Source organism: Cyprinodon tularosa, unplaced genomic scaffold, assembly GCF_016077235.1.
Source record: "Cyprinodon tularosa strain WSP-4 unplaced genomic scaffold, ASM1607723v1 ctg89, whole genome shotgun sequence".
NCBI classification, from domain to species: Eukaryota; Metazoa; Chordata; class Actinopteri; order Cyprinodontiformes; family Cyprinodontidae; genus Cyprinodon; species Cyprinodon tularosa.
In genome coordinates, this window is record NW_024039662.1 from 1,297,708 (window position 1) to 1,314,183 (window position 16,476).

General features: G+C 38.1%; 1 protein-coding gene across 1 annotated transcript in view; it reads right to left on the minus strand.

The window, feature by feature from the left end:
• LOC119775732 (glutamate receptor ionotropic, NMDA 2B) overlaps positions 1-16,078 on the minus strand; it is a 217,217-nt gene extending 201,139 nt beyond the window's left edge. Inside the window, exons 1-3 of the mRNA XM_038273807.1 lie at positions 15,270-16,078; positions 7,363-7,502; positions 6,823-6,925 (exon numbers count right to left, since the gene is read on the minus strand). Of these exons, the coding sequence (XP_038129735.1) occupies positions 6,823-6,849 (27 nt within the window). The 5' untranslated portion in view covers positions 6,850-6,925; positions 7,363-7,502; positions 15,270-16,078. The remainder of the gene's footprint in view (positions 1-6,822; positions 6,926-7,362; positions 7,503-15,269) is intronic.
• Between the last annotated feature and the right edge of the window lie 398 nt (positions 16,079-16,476).

Sequence of the window (16,476 nt, forward strand, 5' to 3'; positions counted from 1 at the left end):
TTCAGCTGAAGCAAGGCTGAGAGATGCTGTCTGACATCCGGTTCTGCTAACAGGAAAGGACATATTCAAAGATGGTTTAGGGGTCACTTCCATTGCTTTAACATTTTATCTTTCAGCCTCATAGACAGAATGTTAAAGATTTTAAGACAGGAATGATAGATGATACACTGCCATCTAGTCTCTTATAGGGGCAGGGGGTATAACGGACTTCTGTACAACACTACAGCAGGGGAAATATTTTTTTCCCTGCTAGACAGAAAATTGTCTGGCACAGCTTACATAATCGGGGTAAAAAAACAGGACCTGGGAAGAAAAAAAAAACACGCTTTCAATAGAATCAGTTAGCAGCAACTGTATATGACATAGACGACAGTTACATGACTTATAGTATATAGTATATATAGTATACATGACTTAGAGCTTCTATATTCCAGATTATGTGCAGTAGATAAGTCTACTGGCATGTTAATTTATTATGAATCTATATTAGTCATTCCTGAAGGCTAAAGCTACTGAGAAGTATAAGAGCCATGACCAAACCCCAGTCAAAGGATTCTGATTTAACCTTATAGGGACAATGTCAGGTATTAACAAAACAAGTTGCTTGACACGTTTCCAGTCAGAGAAACTGTATATGGAATCAAAGTGCTCTAAAGATAAAAAAAAACAACAAACAATTAAATTGGATTATGTGAATGCTTTTTATTGGTTTTACACTATTTTACTTTTCCTTATGCAGTAATTTCATTCAGAATCATGTTAATGTTAAGTTGTCGGGGAGATTATTAAGGGTGCACCGCCTCTTACCACCTTTTTCTGTGTAAATAATCACCAGCGGTTGTGTGAATGATACACCTAGATAAAACAGTACATAAAAAGAGTTTTCACATAAACCGGCATGATGTCTTAGAGATTCAAGTTCTTTTAGCAGTGAAGAAGTCCTCTCATGACTGGGCCCCTCTTTCACGGTTTACTAATCTAGAATCATAACAAATAAATATCTAAAAAAAAAAAAAAAACTTATCTGCTGGAGGCAGGTGTGCTAAAACTGCTAATATCTTTGAATGAATACATTAAAGGTCTTCTACTGAGATGTCAGAGAAAGTAAACCCAGAATTTCCCATAGTACAGAGTTTGCTCATTGTTGACTCTCAAACTTGCTGCTGCACACTGTCAGTCAGCTGGCTACACTTTTCTCACACTTATGAGAGAGGCAAGAAAGATTGAGTACAAGTTGTGTAAACACCCTAATGGCAATCAGAGCAGATATCCGCTATCAGCTCCTTACACCAGAGGTCTTCAACAGGGGGTCCGCGATCCCTAGGGGGTCCTCGGAGGTAATGCATGGGAGTCGCGAAAGTTTTGGTTGATTAGACTTTTTTTTTTTATATATTCCCCCCTGCAATTTTTTCCACTAATTGATATGTCTTTAAGACACATTAACATGAATTTAACACACTGTAATAAACAGATAAATGGAGGCAGAAGATGTCTTACAGTCATCAATGCCAGTGGCGGTTCTAGACTAAATGTACCAGGGGGCCAGGAGGGGGGCAGGAGGGGGCCAGCATGTTTTCATGGGGGAACAGAAAAGCATGAAATAAAAAACAGGGCAAGGGATTGAAATATATTGAGAAAGCTGCATGAAGTGAAAATTCTATTAAATTAGGTTTAATTAAAATTCTCTGTCTTATTAGGTCAATTTACATTCATAATTTAGGAATTTTACATATTTTTGACTTCATTTAAGTTTAAATTATCGTTTTCTATAAAATCTGAACTAGAACTCAAGAAAAACTGATAAAAACAGCCGTAAAAATTAGAGCAATTTGTTTTGAAAAAACATTTAAAAAATGAAAACTGGGATCCTATCTCAATACCGCTGAAGCTATCACCTTATTGTTTTTAAATAATTAGTAAAACAGAATTTGTAAAGGAAAAAAATGTAACAGATCAGTGAAGACCCCTGCCTTGCACTGTTTATTTAGAAGAAGCATTATGGATAAAATGGGTAAATAGTTTGTATAATAAGCATTTGTGAGCTTGCTAAATTAAGCATGTAAATATTTTATATTTTTACCTGTAGAATTACTTTCATATTAAAGATCAATTAGAGAGTTATGTTTTATTTAGCTTTTTTTTTATTCTAAAGGTAGATGTAAATAATGAAATAACTTCTAGAAAAATAAATCACATTAGAACCTTATTCTGGCTCAACACCTCACTTCAGGTAAGATATTACAGTAACTGTTCATAAGATTTTAACACAACTTCAGTTTTAAGATAGCCACCTGTATCTGTAAAGCAAAAAACCCACAACAGGTGTTTTATTTTTCATTGCCATTTCACTTTGCAGCACACATATGTAAGAGTGTGTTTACTTTATTTATGGGTTGCAATCATGCATTGCTCAGCCTCCTCAGCAAAACAATCAACATTCTGCACAGTTACCCCTCGGAACACAGGTACAAGTGTTTCCTGTCAGTCATCACCACATAAAGATGCTGACCCCTGGCATTTATGAAGCAAAAACAAATCATTTACCAGCCGGTGCAACCTAACCTCTAGGTGAAAAGGGAAAATGGTCACTCAGGGGAAGCAAATCTCAGAAAGGAGTAGGGAGAGTATGTACAAAAAGAGCATAATTTTAAAAGGCAGCATATACTGGAAATAAAAAAAAAAAACCTTAAAAAAAGATCTGGCTGCTTCCATGTTGTGCTGACATTGGTGCCAAACCAGGTAAAACAGCTTAAAAAATAATTTCTTTGCGGTTCAGTTGACATAATCAAGAACTCATTTAGGCACTAGATCTACCCGACAACTGGAGCACAAACATTGACAGCACCTGAAGCCTCCTCACAGCAGTGTCTGGGCATGTGCCAGAAAACAACAGATGCCACCAAAGCAAATGTTGGAAGTGTAATGCTCAGCTAATGATGGGATCTGCAGGCCGTTTTCCAGGTGACTTATGTTACTGCGTCTCAGCTGGGGGCAGGGATGAGTGGAGCTCTATCGATCTGCTGTTTTGCAACCTGATCGATTCTACCACCCAGATCCAAGCAGTCTTATTTAGGTCAAGCCAAAGCATGTGGGTTCAAATTTAATTAATGCTAATGAGCAAAAGATAGCCTCAGACTAAAATAAACAACCAATTGGGACTTGCACCATATGAATAGTTGGCAGCATTTTACAATATTATTCCGTATAATAAGTAGAATTAGCAATGCCTAACATATATAATTGGTATTCATTACACTGAATGCTTTAAGGAAATAAAAACTCTTGATAAATTAGATTTGCCCACACACTTCTGTGTAACTTTGGATCATTTGGAAAAACATACAGCGGGATAAAACATCAAAGGTCATTCTGCTAAAACGATTCTATTGTTTTCTTCAATTCAGTTTATATATATAGCACCAATTCAAAATATATGTAATCTCAAGGCACTTTACAGTTCACCAGATCATACATTCAAACTGATTCAAAGTTTTCTATCTAAGGAAACCAGTTGCATCGACTCATTGACTCGAAGGCAACCCACAACCAAAGAGATCGATTTTTTGGGTTTAACAATGAATTTTTACTAAAAAAAAGTCTAATATACAGACAACAAGAATATTACTATGTGGAACTAATGTTTGGAACACTGCGTTCCACTGTGGAACGTTTGAAACGTAACACAATGAAGGAGCATGGAACACTGGCTGGTTCTCAGTTACAAAAATGTGTGCAAAACTTTGATGATATTCTTCTAATGTTGACAAAAATAAATAAAAATGTAAAGAAGTTTAAAGAAGTTTATTTACATGGTTACTCATTAAAAAACATGTAGTTTTGCTTTATATTTTGTATTTGCTTTATAATATTATGGTAATTTTGCTACAATATTTTATTGTAGAAAATGCACCAAATCATAAAGTTAAGATAGAGGAATGCCAAACCTTGATTCTCATTCATTACACAATATGTGATTTTTTTCCCCTACCGCTTTGTCAATGAGGCCTTTAGTTTTCTGATTTTTATTTAAATAATAATATATATATATATATATATATATATATATATATATATATATATATATATATATATATATATATATATATATATATATATATATATATATATATATATATATATATATATATATAACTATGATTTTGTTACAAATAAATACAGTGTAATACCATCACACCAAAGGGGGAAAGCAGAGGAGGTGCTCATTTATCTCACTGTTACAGCCCAATGCAGAAATGTGTGGTGAGCTGCATCTGTGCATCAGCAGAGAGAGGAAAGGCGACCCTGAAAAAAACAACATATCTTTCACACATCAAAGATCGCAGCTTCGGTATAATTTACTAGTTTATTATCTATGACTGATGACATGGCTTCCCGGAGTCTGAATGGAAGGCTGCCGTTGAATGGATTTGGCTCAAAATGGAAAATGAAAAATCCAGATCAAAAAAGCCACACGGCAGTTAATTAATGGCACTGGGCTGCGCTGATATAATGAGAGGGCCGGAATCCTATTAAGCTTAGGTACACAAAGGTTGGAGAAAAAGGCTTTTAGAAAGAAAAAAATCATGACACATTATCATTCTAATATGTTCTCATTTATCCCAGGCTGTCTCCTATTGTATACCTTTTGACCACCAGCTTCATGGACTTCAATAACACTCTTAATGAAACGACGAGAAGCATTGCTAATCTGTAACTCAAGCATGACTCTTCTTTTTTTCCAGTACTGTAAAAACAACAGCATGGCTTAAATGAGATGCAGCATCTATATGGTAATGTTTTCTGACGTAAGGCGGTAGTAGGAAAAGCGCCATGTCAGCACCAGCTGAAGCTGCTGTGTGACTTTCAGCTAACGACAGAGGGCCGATGCTGAGGCACTTCATTACAAAGCTGCTCCGCCAAGGCTGGTCGAGGCAGCTACTTAAAGTAATGGGAGAAACTGTGCCCTGCCGCTGCTTTCCAAACGCACTGTCTCACACACTGCCAGCATACTCCATTTACCCACCACCACCACTTCAAGTTCCTGCTCCCCCCACATTCTCTGGCTCCCATTTCTTACTAAAAACTAAGAACATTCATTTCTTCCTCCTGCACCTTTGCTACAAGACTCATGCCTCTTTAACGTCACAGCTGATTAATAATGTGCAAAGGGAGGAGAGGGGCTGCGTTAAAAAAGGTACAGGGTGTTAGGTAGGTAGTCAGCGAACAAGGTGAATAGAGTTTTTAATAAAGCTCGGTACTGAGCAACGATTGATGAAAAAAAAAAAAGATCAAATCTTCTGATATAATAACAGCCCTTCGTTTCAAATTGCTGTTGGTAATTTAACATAGTGAAAAATATGTCCTCCTTTATCTTATCATGCAAGACACCCCCTTTTTTCAGGCACACATATTCACTTGACCTTTTCCACAGTTTTGGTGAAATACAACCGCAAATATCAATATACAGTATTTCATTGGAATTTTATGCAGCAGACCAACATGAAGTATTGTTTAAATATGAGGAGATAGAAAGTGTTTGTTTTTACATTTTTATAGAGAAAAATCCCCCAAAATCATCAAAACAGCCATCTGAAATTAAACAACTACCGGTAACTGGATGATTTAAGGAGTCATTTAGTAAATACATAACATTTTCAAAGGCATACTTCAAACCATTAATATAAAAGTGGAAATTGAATATGTTTTTCTAAAAATAAATAAATAAATAAATAAAAAACATAAAAAGCCATTTTTTTAAAGTTTGCAAAGAGTTATATTAGGGAAACAGCAAACAATGTGGAAAAAGGAGATCTGGTTAGATGATACCACAATCAGAAAATGTGGTCCACGTGCAAAAACTCTTTGACATGATGAAAAAGTAACACTGCACATGAGCCTGAACATATCCTCCATTAAACAAAACATGGTGGTGGCAGCATCATCCTATGGGACTCCTTTTCTTATTCAGGGAAGATGGATGGAGTTATATACCGAACTGTCTAGCATAAAAATCTATTAGAGGCTGTTTAAGACTTGATATGATGAGGGTTCTCCTTCCAGCAGTACAACAACTCTAACCCCACAACCGGGATAACAACAACAGAAAATCTGTGCCAAGATTTAAAAAAAAATGTCATTGACTAATTTTAAGCTATTTTACACAGAAAAATTTGCCGAAATTGGAGTAAAAAGCAACTCTTTAGATACTGATTTGTAAAATAAATTCAACACCATTGATCTTTAGTGGTTCTATTTCAGAGTTGCACACTGTACGGTGCTTTGATATCTGGTTACAGCACAATAAACTATGTAAATGTTCAAGAGAGAGGGACTATTTTAGCATGACACTGTACACTTACTGCATGAACATATCTCTTATAAGTTTACTTTCCAAATAGTCTTAAACTTTGACTTCAAAATCACAGCAAACAAATCCTTTAATAGCCTGATCAATACACATAGTGCTATGGAAATGAGGCCAATAGTCGATATGGCCTGGGTCTGGCCGACCGTCCATGCACTGATGCGTGCCATTGATCAAAGTGCGTGCCATGCTACAAACCAAGGATTAGACCATTTGTCTGCAGGCTCCACCTTGAACCACTATTCTGACCCCCAGGCAAACCTGGCGTGAGATACAAAGCAAAAAATAAGCTCTCAGGAGTTTCAGAACATCCATCATCGGGCTTAAAGAACGGGACACAGTTCAGGGAAGCGGAGGATGCACAAACATGCAGCAGAGATAAGATGGGTTGTTACAGGGAGTCTCTGTGGGGATGAGAAAACAGTAGAAGGAGGCCCCATGCATCAATATTGTCTCACCTCGTGTTTTGCCAGCCAGAGTCTCATCCCAGCTTCTCAGAAGTAGCATGGTGGTGCGGCCTGGGACTCCTCTCTCCCTGTCATAGCCTCAGACTGAGGGAGGCTGGAGGAAAATCAACAATAACATTATGCGTATCTAACAGGAGAAGCTTCTGAATTTTAAGATATTCATTTTTATGGATTTTTGCTGAACAGTAACTAAATAAAGCAATTCAGGTTCTTTTGTTAACAGATCACAATTGTGTCTTGAAAACATAATGGCTATGGGTTCAAAAAAAAGGAAAACTCATCAGAAAGCTAAAGCCAATTTAGTTTTTTATTCAGCGCTTTGAGTTGTTTGGTTTAACAAAGCTTTGTTTTATTAAAAACATGTCTTCCATCTGCAGCATGAATTGAATTTTTAAGTAAAAATCCAGAGAGTCATGAACTGGTACATTTAAGAGTGAGGCACAGCTGCTGCATTCATCCTGTTGTATCTCCAAATTACACCTTTTTATATAATCCTGATTGTAAAGAGTGAGTTACTAATAAAGAACTTACAGCCGTTTTAGGGTAAAATCCTCAGATGGTCAAGAGGGTAAAGCATCAATGTTGAGGTAATTGCACTCCACTGGAGCAGCGTCACTTCTCTTCCTTGGAAAAGATGCTCAGAGAGTCTTGTTTCTCTTACGTCTGCCACTCTGTTATTGCAAAGGGAACAAGGAGGACAAAGGGTTAGAAGCAGGGCACACTCATTTAAGACTCTAACAAAGCCACTATGTGCTTTGGCATGGATCGCATTCTCCGACATGCTCACCCTAGAAATAATAAATCAGGTTAAATGAGGGTGATTTAAAACAAACAAATAAGTGGGTTCCAACACAGTGTTATCCCAGAAAGTTTAGACTGTGGTTTTATATTTTCCAAATATGGATATGTAGGAGGGAAAAAATCTAAGTATAGAAATGTCTATTTTGTCTCCAGGCAGAAATCTTAGTTTATACTGAATAAATGTCTTTTTATTTCATATTTAGATGTTGACTGCTATCTCTGAGTGTACATCCTAATTACTATGTATGTAAACTTTATTTAACCATGACCGCATGTCTTATTGAGATTATGAATCTCCTACTAGAGAGCACTAGGCAAACCTAACAGATATAAAAATCAGTTCATATATAGTATAGATAGTAAAAGAAAGAAAGTAACAAACACAGCCTTGTATATAAAATGAAACTAAAATACCACTAAATATAAATCACTGAATTTGCAAAAAATACCTTTTTTTACTAAATGAAAAAGAGTGGCCTTAGATATATTACAAGGAACAATTTCTTTCACATTTCAGTCCTTCTGCAGTTGATTCAAATCTGAATAAAAAGAAAACTAGAGGGATTTTTGCCATCCTCGGTACGACCTTTAGGCACAGACAATAGAATGAAGTTGTTCGAGCAGGGAGAATAACCACTTGAGGGGAGTAAACCAAAAGTGGCTTCATAAGTAAACACATCTAAGTGGTCAAATCTGTTGGTGGACAGGGCAGTCCAAACAATATGGTTATACAGAAAACAATGATAAGTTAGAGCTCCTTGACCATTGATGAAACATAATGCTCCATGGTACACAGAATTTAGCATATGCAACCAGTGTGAACGTGGGTACATATTTGCAGCTGGTTAGCTCAAGTGGTAAGTCACCCTTCCTTTAAACAGGATTCATATCCCAGCTGGTGGGAATGAGCCGCGATGGCAGATCCTTAGGCAAGACCCTTCATGCTAATGCCTGCTTTAGGCCTAGTGGTTAGGGCATTGTGCTTGGAATCCTGAGGTTCTGAGTTCAAGCCCTACTGCCACTCTAGCTCCCTGAGCTCCCTTAATTTTGTTGCTCTGTAATTGTGACAGCGTAATGACAGTTAAACGCTGGAAAATATAAACTATGTCATCACAATCTAAAACGGATAAAAAAAAAGCTGTAGCAACAACACCTTTTCTAGCATCACGTGATAAGCGAGATCTAATTCTAAAATAAAAACCCAGCTTCAGCTTTAATTCTGTTACAAGCTGTCGAATATTAGGAACAAAACTGAAGGAATTATCAATCATCAATCCTAGATATTCATAATGAGACAACTTCAATCTGATGACCTTGAAACACATCTGCGTCAATTGCAATATTGATAAACTTATATAACTGGAGATTCAAATAACTTAATTTTCATAGCATTTAAAACTAGATTAAGATCTCTCACATCAAAAGCTGTAGATTTTAAAACACACATTTAACTTTATTGGCAGCATAATATAAGACAGTGTCATCAGCATAAAAATTAAATTTAGCATGCAGGATATTTTATCTAAACTGTGAATTTAGATTAGAAAAAGAAGGGGACCTAGGATAGTACCTTGTGGGACAACCAGGCAGTTAGAAAACTGACCTGCCACCTGGATGCACTGTGACCTGCTGGACAAGTAGTTTTGAAATCATGCCTTAATGACCAGATTTACTGATCAACTGTATTGAAGGCTTATGAAAACTCAATGAAAAGTACTGTACAATGTTGTTTATTTTATCTGCAAAACCAATCAATTACTGATCATTTTTGTTTACTGCTTTGAGAAATCCTTATGTTGTTTTATCTCTGGCTCCAAAATTCTTAATGGAGGTATGGTTTAGATATAATGCATTACTTTATTACCATAATTTATCTGCTTTGTGGCATGAAGGTACCCCTGATCACAAATTGGAATAAAAGATGATCAATATTCAATTTAGATTAAACACACTTTCCAAATTATTGCAGAATTGACCTGTTTTGTTGTTGTTTTTGCTACACTATAAAAGAAACTGAAATAACCCTTTTTATTATTGCTGAATCAAGAGCTTTAGCACAGCCCTGTTTTGTATTATGTGAGGGGGGAAAAGATAATTTATCCTCTAAGGGAAATTCTTATACTGAAACATACAGCCATAAAAACCAATGGGCTAAAGGCTAAGTATTTAGATGCATGACATTTTTAGTTATAAACTTTGTAGGAAAACAGGTTTCATAACATTTTTCACACTCCAAGTCATTTTAAACCAGCTTTTAAAAAAGCTTTACTGGTCAGGAAGAAAAATATATAAAAGCTGATTCACATCTCCTTTTTAACAAACAAGAGTCCAAACAAGGACGTCGGAATCCAAGAGGCGAGTTTGAGCCATACTTTAGGTGAATAAATGATTAAGTGAAAAATGCGTATGAATAATGAACCAGTCTCTGCAGGGTAACAGATTGTTCTTTCCATATTTAATAGATTGATGGGCCTCACAGAACTAAGACAACTTGCACATGATTACTAATAAAGCCAAACACATGCGCTGCAGCTAACAGTGAATGTGAGAAATTCTACAGCGGTTTAAAAAGCTATTAAAACGGAATGTTTTCTAGCTCTGCCTTTAAGTTCAGAGGCATTTGTTGAATCTTTGTTCTTAGCTCGGTTCTAATCTTATAAAGAGGCCTAAATGCATTTCTGTGCACATCACTTCTCTTGGACAGGGTCTCTGTCGATGCGAGTCCTCTTAATCAGCTCTGATGAATTATTGAATAGCCTTTTTATATCAGATCATGACCCATATTCTGCACTCTTGAAGTGAATATACAGCCAATAAAATCCAAATGTACTTTTGTTGGAGTCATCCCACACAGGTTCCCAGCTCGCTCTGCAACGGGTGAACAACATGGAGACACATGTCACCGTGTTACGAGATTCAGATGGAGCTCTGTGGACTGATTCTCTCATTTAGAACAAGATGATGGATGGGGTTGTCTCACGGCACTGCATCTAAAGCGAATCTGAGGTGTTGGGTTTTAAGCTTGCTCCACGCCGACTGCTCAGAGGCTTATTGTCAAAAGCGGCAGTGAGGTAGGATTCTGTGATCCCACAGCACAGAGTGGAATCAGTGGAATACAAAACAACTAATGAAGGGGTTAATGCAGGCTCTATTGGGGAGGCTGCAGCGCTGAGAGCCACAAACAAGGCTTGCTTTGTTGTCTCATTAGGCAGCAGAGAGACAGAGTGAAAATCAGTAGGAAGAGTGGATAGGATTATGAATCTCCTCAGCCCCTGCTGTCTCCTCTCTACCCTGTTTAACAATGATGATTGCAAACCCCCATAAGATTTCTTAAAGGGACAGTTCCAATGTATACAATTTTAAAGTTGCAAGCAGTTCATATTTAGTCTGCAGATCATTTTTTTTTAATCTAATTTTATTCTTTTTTAAATGTATAACAGTTTTTGGGCTGCATGGTGGTGCAGTTGGTAGCACTGTTGCCTTGCGGCAAAAAGGTTATGGGTTCGATTCTTGGCCCGGGGTCTTTCTGCATGGACTTTGCATGTTCTCCCACTGCATGTGTGGGTTCTCTCTGGGTACTCTAGCTTCCTCGCACAGTCCACAGTTAGCTTAATCTGCTTCTCTAAATTGTCCTTAAAGTCGTAGGGCAACAGCCCTTCCAACTGTTGCAGTTCCGAATTCTCTCAAGTGGTGCACGACTTTACACGAGTAAATAAAGTGAATGTGATTGGTCGTTTATCAAGAGGGTTGCTGTAGAGGAAGGTTTCGCAAGTTTGATTGTGGCCCGTTTATCCGAAGCATCTTGCTAACCAGTTAGCAACTTAGTGCTAGTAGGTTCAGAATGGGAAATTACATTGGATGTGGTGCATCACCAATAATCTTCCCTGTGAAACATGTGTCGAAAATAGAATCTGCTTTGCTTTCTCATTAAACTGTTTAAAAGAAAAGACAGATTGGTTAAAAGTCCACATGATTCAATTAACATTAATCTCTTAAATTATTTTCTTTTTTTTTTTGTAGAGATTTCAAAAATGTTAAACTTCCTTATTGTTTTGGGGGGGGGGGGGGGGGGGGGGGGGGGGGTTGCCCACTGTTGAAATAGGTCAAAGGTTCCCCTTTGGTTCATAAATAGTTTTTGCATGCCCCTAATTACTTCTGCCTCAACCTTTTTGACAGTTGAAGAATTAAATATCTGACTCAATAAATTACATATTGGATTTACTACTTGCTTCATCTTTGTGTTTCTCCTTAGAGTTTTCTATAATAGCTACATTGTGTGATTTTAAGCAACATCTACTGGTCAGACTGCAGGGACATAAACCGCTTCCACCACCGCTACTCCCTCTCCAACAATACGGAAGCCATCATGGTACAAAATGGCTTCCGAAATGTCCACATCACCAATCTTGTCTAGTGATGATGAGTTGTTTTTTTTCACAGATAAATTTATAAACAGTATTTTATTATTCTGTGTAGGATATAGATTTTTTTATAGGGCTAACTTGATGTAGTCACAATCGAGCGTCATGGCGATCTCTACAGTCACTAGTTTGTCAGCTCTGTGCTGCCATAGCTCGAAGATGTCTGCCTCCAAATATGCAAAACCCGCTCCTATGTAATTATGCATAGCTTTTTCTAAAGCAATGAAAACATAAAGACTGAGACTTTCAGTTTACAAATTATCTTAAATAACATGAATATGATATATTATATTTCTCTCCCTGTAATTATTAATTACTGTTAATAAACTCTTAATCATGCTCATCTTTCATTCTTGTCTGCACTTTGGTACTACTTCAACCCTGGAAAACACGACACATTCTTTATTATTTGCTGCAAAAGTTTACAATTTACAGTATTGGAAAAAGTATATCCCAAGATGGGCAGCAGATCACATCTATAACTCTATTAAGATCTGTTTTGCTCACAATATTACCGGTACTAAGAAGAGGTGGAAATGAGGAGTATGAAAAGCCTTCTTCCATCTAAGTGGGCTATGAAGTCCACTTTAACATCCATTTTGATTCTGTCAAGCCCTGCTGCATATTTTTTAAAGACAGGAAAAGCGAATATCAATCATAAAAGACTACCACAGACAGTTTCGGTAATCATTACAGCAGCGAGCAATGTGTCAGGGGCCAAGCCTGCACCCGTAGAGTGTGTTTTGCAGTGTGGCAGCAACAATGACAGCTTTGACAGACTACCTGAGCTAAAGTGCCCATCTGCAGAAAGGCTAAGGAGGGTCACATGTTTGCCAGGGAGCAGCCAGCAGAATGGGTAATAGACCGCGAGTTTATGAGAGCAGGTCCCAGGGGGATTTTACAGGTGTGACGCAACAACCTTGACCGAGCACGCACGCACACACATATTTATATTGTAAATCCAAAACACACTGTCTGACACATGATTGGAAAGTTAATCAAAGAAACAGGGTCAATCACCGCTGCACGACAGATAGATGGACAATGGGATCTGTATGTGTCTGTGATGGGATAGAGAGATGAACACAATGGCTTTGAATGTGAATTTGGTTGCAGATAAAGAGCAGGAGCTCGATTCTGGAGCAACATCATTATTACACTTCTACTGTTAAAGCAGTTTTGGCATCGTTGGTTTAACGTCAGATAAGAAAAATTGCTCCTCGAGAAAGGGAAGTGTACTCTTTTTCATCACGTAGATTACTTTATTGATCTACATAAGCGAGTACGTCCAACTCGCATCAAGTCACAGTCCTTTTTTCCCTTCTTCTCCGAAACTAGTGGCTCTACAGAGCGATGATTTGGAACAGAAGATAATTTAACATCTAAAGTTAATTTTTTCACATTGATAGACACTCATGATTATTATTTCATTGCTACTTTTATGAATTAAAGAGAAGGAAAGGAAAACGTAGGGGAGAAAACAGTAAAAGGATTTAAAGTGGGAGGGCTATTAATGATGTCAATAATCCACCAGCATTTAGCACTTTAGACCCACACACATATATAAAAATATATAAACATGTGAGCCTGTGGGTGCAAAAGGAAAACTTGATATGGCAAAATGCATTTCTATAAATATCTCCATCTGCCCTTCATCCAAAACCAGGAAAAGCATGTGTGGATCCAATGAAAAATACTCACCTACTGATCTCTAAACAATGAGTTATGTTTAATGGGCTGAGCTGTTGTAGAATGGAGAAATTAAAATCAAGGCCAATTGAGAAAAAATGCTGCTTCAGTCTTTAATCCACAGTTGTAATATCCAGTAAAGATTTAAAAACCGAGAGACAAATTAGTTTTGGTCCTTTAAAAAAAAAAAAAATAACATATAACCTGAATAAAATTCAAGAATTTGAAAAAAAAAATCTTTGTTTTACTGGTAAATATTTTAGTTTCATTCAAAATCGAATCCAGGATTTAAATGGTAATTCCACAGGAAAGCTTATATATCCAGAGTCCCACTTTTCCGCCGTCTTCATTCGGTTTTAAATCTCCTTCGGAAACAGAATGCAAATATTTAAAAATTAAGAAAATTAAAAATGAAGATGAGCTATGTGATTTTCTCCACTGTTTTTTTTTTTGTTTGTTTTCTCAACTAAAGTGTATGTTTCTGTGCTTCTGCTATGGCTAACACACAATGCTCCATTTACCTCCCAGTCAGTCCAAAAATCATTCAGCTTTCTGTTCCTTGTGATTATAATATTTAATAAATTGTTGAATCACATAATCCAATTGCAAAATCTTCCTCCGTAATGTGTGGCAATTCTTTTATCACTGGCAAAAAAAAATGTAAATTAACAATGAATCAATGAGCAGGATCAGTGTGGAAGAATAGACTGGATGAAAGCAGAGGAGGAGAGAAAATAAAAAGGTGAGATATGATGAAAGTAGGTAAGAGTTAAGCCAGAAAAAGTGGAAAACAACGAGGGATAAGATGTCCTTTAAGATGAAAAACAATAAAAAGGCAGTCCATTCTCTTTAGAAGCTTGTGTGTGTGACAGTCTGCAGGAATTGGGAGTCAGTTTGGGAAAGATACGAGACAGAAAGAGGGACGGGGAGGGAGGAGACAGAGGGGAGGAGAGAGGAAAAGAGGGCATTGAAAAACGGAGGGGCTTTGAAGCAACCAAGTTAAAACGGGCCCTTACTGTTCAGCCTGACCTCCGTTGGGTCAAACATTAAAAAAAAAATGGAGCTTTTCAGCAGATGAGAAAGTTTACTGGTGGGTGTGTGTCTGTGTGTGTGTGACAGGAAAACCAAATAAAACAAACATGTAGACGTGATGAAGCCCCTTTAATGGACACAACACACTTTTTAATGACAAGGCAGTCAAACATTGGAGGTCCGTGATGATGGCTGAAGGTGCTCACTTGATGAGTCACTTGAAGGGGGGGGGGGGGGGGGGGGGGGGGGGGGGGGGGGGGGGGGGGGGGCGAAATTAAGTCAGAAAACAAGGATGAAAGAAGGAAGAGTGACGTAAGGAGGGCATGAGGCAGGAATCAGCTGAGAGCGGGATGGGAGGAGTGCCATGGAGATACCGAAGCATTGCCAATTGTGTGAGTGTGTGTGGATCATGTCAAGGTGTGCTGCAAACACAAAACACCTCGCACACACGGAGAGAGGAAACAAAGACAGACACTAAACACTCATCAGACCTACCTATGGTTAGAGTTAAGGATCAGCCAGATAAGATGCATAAGGGGGAAAAAAGAAGGGGGGGGATAGGAGTAAAAGTGAAAAAGGCATAAATAGAAAAGACAAAGAAAGCCAATTTAGAGCTGCTTAAAAGATATAAATTAAAAGACAGGTGGAGTCAAAATAAGAGTAGCCAAAGTTACGTGTGAGGAGGTGTGAGGGAGAGAGGAGGGAGCGTGGGCTGCACAGGGAGGGAAGGCAATGGAACGGGAGGGAAGAATGGATGGAGGGGATAAAAGAGGATAAAGAGGGGGGGAAAAAATCCCCCCTCTGTCTCTTTCTCCTTTTCTCTGTCTTTCTGCTTCCCTCTCTCTCTCCTTCCTTGTCTGGCTCATAAATAGAAGAAATTGTTGACCAGGTAAATGGCAAAATAGATGAGGAGACAGAGGACCGAAAGAGCGAGCAAATGAAAAGGCAAAGCACCTCCCAGCAGCGCAATGAGGAAAAAAAAGAACAAAAAACGAAAGATAAAAGCAAATACTCCAGTGGCCTCCGTTGTCTCCAGTCTGTGAGTGGAAGGGGGGATTGGCTGTTGCCAGTTGTTCCCCTTCCTCGGCTGCCTTCTGCTTTCTTCTCCCTCTTTTGCCAAAAAGCTCTTCCCATCCAGATGACAGAAACCAGCCACAGATGTCCTCTCCGCTTTTCCTCTTAACTCTGCTCAGACACCACGAGCCCCACACACAGCCTAGACATTGTTGCAGTGGCAACGGGCGGCGTTACCTGTATTGCTCAATGTGAGAAAAAAAAAGAAAAAAAAGGCATCACTTGTGGGGGGGGGGGGGGATGATGCTGTTGCTGCTAGTCAAGCACAGCCTACCTCATGAGGAAAGATACTGAGCTGGAATTGCTCTGTCTCCCCTTCTCCCGCCCATCACTGCAAAAAGATGGGAGGAAGGGAGGTGGGCCCACTCACTGCATTAGTATTCATTGAAAGAGAGTGTGTGTAAGAGAGAGAGAGTGTGATATGGGGAAGGTAGAAGGGTAGAGGGGCCCTTCCAATAAAGACAAGGAACCAAACTGGTGTGTAACTAATAAGAGACTGGCTCCCTCTAGAGTCAATCATCAATATACAATCAAAATGGTAGTGGAATCATTAAAATTGTTGGTTGATAATATTTACTTTTCAAGTTTTATTTAATTTCAACGACAAACTTTAAGTTTTTGGGGGGAT